The following is a 3,576-nucleotide window of genomic DNA, read 5'->3' as shown; positions in this document are numbered from 1 at the left end:
CCTCCACGTGTGACCAGGATACATGATGCCTCCATATGTGATGCAAAGCATGATGCCTCCACATGTGATGCAAAGCATGATGCCTCCACATGTGATGCAAAGCATGATTCCTCCACATGTGACCGGGATGCATGATGCCTCTACGTGTGACCAGGACGCATGATGCCTCCACGTGTGACCGCGATGCATGATGCCTCCACGTGTGATTTTGATGCATGATGCCTCCACATGTGATCGTGATACATGATGTCTCTACATGTGACAGGGATGCATGATGCCTCCACGTGTGACCAGGATGCATGATGCCTCCACATGTGATGCAAAGCATGATGCCTCCACATGTAATGCAAAGCATGATGCCTCCACATGTGACCGGGATGCATGATGCCTCCACGTGTGACCGGGACACATGATGCCTCCACGTGTGACCACGATGCATGATGCCTCCACGTGTGATCGCAATGCATGATGCTTCCACATGTGATTTTGATGCATGATGCCTCCACGTGTGATCGTGATACATGATGTCTCTACGTGTGACAGGGATGCATGATGCCTCCACAGTGGCACCCAAACAGAGGCAGGGAGGCAGGCTCAGACCAGGCAAGGGGGTGGGAAGTTTCCTAACAGAACAGAGAATTCAGGCCAAGAAGCACAAACGATGAGAAGCTGCAGCTGAAGAAAGGGTGAGGAACGTTCCAGGCAAAGGAAACCACAGAGGAATCCACTGGGCTGTGCAATCAGTGAGGTTAAGTAAGCACTTGTTACTCACTTGGATATATTAATATGACATATGCTGACTCCATAATGTTCGTGTTCCTGACGAAACACGTAAATGGATACTTATAAAAGTGGCTCCGGACCACTGAAATGTTAAGTACTGTAATGAGTGTATACTTTCTTTTGGATGAAGGATGTTGCACGCTGTTCAAAAAGAGAGAGACAGAGAAGGGGAGTAATTAGAGTAGGCAAGCTCCGTCAACAGGAAATAAGACCTACGGGTCCAGGTAATTGCTTTATTTGTAACATAAATTACAGCTCAAATAATCACATCCCCTCCTCCCATCATGCACAAATAGTCTATTGGTAAGACGAATCTGAAATTGTATAACCTCAAGGTCAGGAACACCCAGTAGCAAAGAAATCAAGTTAAAATTACCAGCTTGCAAAGGAACACATACACACACACACACACACACACACAGGGGTAGGGGGGGAGCCTTAAACATTCTGGCCTCCATGAGTGTTCGGGACTGGGGCAGATGACAAAGGGCACGGCATATGAAGAGACTGGAAGGAGGAATTAATAGATCGTTATCCAGCCCATGGAGATTGAAGCAGAAAGACTGATTCCTGATTCCTTCCATAGTCTTTCCAAAGGATTTAATACACATGAAGAGAACCTTACTGCGACGCAGCACAAAACAGAATGTAAGGAAAGAGCTTTGAGCTGGTGTGCAATTTGTACAGTGACAAGTATTTTTAACAACAACCACAAAATATAGATTCTCACAAATATCTAGATGACTCAGCAAAGCCCCAAGTGGTCAGCAGAAGGCTAGGAGTAGTCGAGCACCAGCCAGCTCTCGGTATTAGATTCAAAACTAGAACAAGTTGTGGCACAGAATTTAACATTGACATTAACCAGCAAACTCACAGCTGGTAGTCTTCCACTAGGAGAGGATCACCGTCTTCAATTGCTGATCCATTCCACTTCCAGTAGACAAGATCCGATTCCTGGCCTGTGACATTGCAGATCAGCTGTATCCTGGATTCTGAAAAGCAATGTATTTTGAGTCCAAAGACTAATTGGCCTTTATTACACTCTATGTCTATTTATAAATGGCTGCTGGATAAACATGATTAGTCCTCCTGTTGTATGAGACTACCTAGCATTTCATAATATAACTATACACTAACAATATAGTTACTGCTGAATTTCTGAAGTGTCATTACTATGATTATTATGATTCATATTTAAGGAACACCATGCTTATATCACTGTTTTCTCCAATCTGCAAGTATTACTTGGAATGAAAATCTGGAGGCAAGGACATGCTTACAGTGTTGATACAGAAACCTATGGCCTTGCTGCATTTCCCGTCCTTCTGGGAAGATACAACGTCAATGCCAAACTCCAAACAAGTAAGGCTGCAGTGGTCCACTTCCCCTCCAGCCGCACATACAGCCATTATTCCACACAAACACTCCCAGAAAACAGGGGACATTCAGCAAGCATTGCTCACTGAGAGAAGAAAAATCAAACTCAATTTTCATTTAATTTTTCTTTCTTCCACGAGTGTCTTCAGAGCAGGAACTGAAGGCCTGGAGCACACCACACAGGCTCTTCATTACAGCCTAGTCGACCTGCATTGTTTTTCTTTAGCTTTATTTATTTTATGTGCACGCATGGTTTGTCTGCATATATATGTCTGTGCACCACATATGTGCCTGGTGCCTCCAGAGGCAAGAAGAGGGTGTTGGATCCCCTGGAACTGGAGATCATTGTGAGCCAACATGTGGGTGCTGGGTATTGAACCCAAGTCCTCTGCAAGAGCAGCCAGCACTCATAACCACTGACTCTCTCCAGCACCCCAATCGACACTTCTTAACTACTGGTGAACACATCTTTCCTAGCTTAGTGTTCACTGGACCCTCACTGCACCTCACACGTCAGATCCATTATTTAGCCTCTTTCTCGGAACAAATTCACAAGTGTCAAGTTGTTCTTCCTTAATCAAAGACACTCACTCTTCATAGACATAAGAACTCCCCAGAAAACTTTCCGGGCTAGCTGTCGATATTTTTGTTTATGAAAACTCTTTGACCTAGACCTTTTGTTTTCTCATGATCAAGATTTCTAAGAGCTATTTTTTCTTTTTATCTATCTTCACTCACTTCTTTCTAAAAACCCTCTCTACTACCAAATCAGGAAAGGACGGAGGTACATATTCGGGGTGTTTGAGAATTCCATCGCCTTTTGTTCTCGAAGCTGTCTAGGATGTAGTGCTCGATCTTCTGGTCTACACTGAATAAAAAGTTTTAAGCCAGGTAGTTGGATTTAATTTTAGACCATTGATTGACAGGAGGTTTCTTCTCTAATTTATGTTGCCTTTATGATAGGATAAATTCTCATTTTTTACTTCAGTAAGAATAAGTATGTAGACTTATACACATCCTCCTTCCTGGGTATGTGTGTGTGTGTGCATGTTAAGAGTGCAGATGTATCTATGTATAGATGTGTGTGTGCATGTTAAGAGTGCAGATGTATCTATGTATAGATGTGTGTGTGTGTGCACGTTTATGCATGTAAGGGTGCAGGCACAAGTGTGTACACACGTGTGTGGATGCTGGACAGCAATTTTGGACACCCTCAGGAATAGTACCCACGTACTGTTTCAGATGGGTTTCTCACTGGGTAGAGCTCACCTATTAATTCTAGACTGGCTGGCCATCCAACGACAGGTCTCTACCCATCTCTGCTTCCCCAGCACTGGGGTTAGAGATGGCCACCCAGAGACAGGTGTGTACCCGTGTCTGCTGCCCCAGCACTGGGGTTAGAGATGGCCACCCAGA

The 3,576-nt window shown here is 44.3% G+C and overlaps 1 protein-coding gene across 2 annotated transcripts in view; it reads right to left on the bottom strand.

Moving 5' to 3' along the window:
* Il1r1 (interleukin 1 receptor type 1) overlaps positions 1–3,576 on the bottom strand; it is a 64,311-nt gene that overhangs the window by 7,038 nt on the left and 53,697 nt on the right. For both annotated transcript variants that reach the window (XM_013351084.1, XM_005359986.1), the window contains exons 8-9: positions 1,658–1,775; positions 773–924 (exon numbers count right to left, since the gene is read on the bottom strand). In XM_013351084.1, the coding sequence (XP_013206538.1) occupies positions 773–924; positions 1,658–1,775 (270 nt within the window). The remainder of the gene's footprint in view (positions 1–772; positions 925–1,657; positions 1,776–3,576) is intronic.

The sequence above is a fragment of the Microtus ochrogaster genome, linkage group LG2, assembly GCF_000317375.1.
Source record: "Microtus ochrogaster isolate Prairie Vole_2 linkage group LG2, MicOch1.0, whole genome shotgun sequence".
Lineage (NCBI taxonomy): Eukaryota > Metazoa > Chordata > Mammalia > Rodentia > Cricetidae > Microtus > Microtus ochrogaster.
Note: the sequence above shows the minus strand (reverse complement) of the source record. Positions and strands in the feature narration are given on the sequence as shown.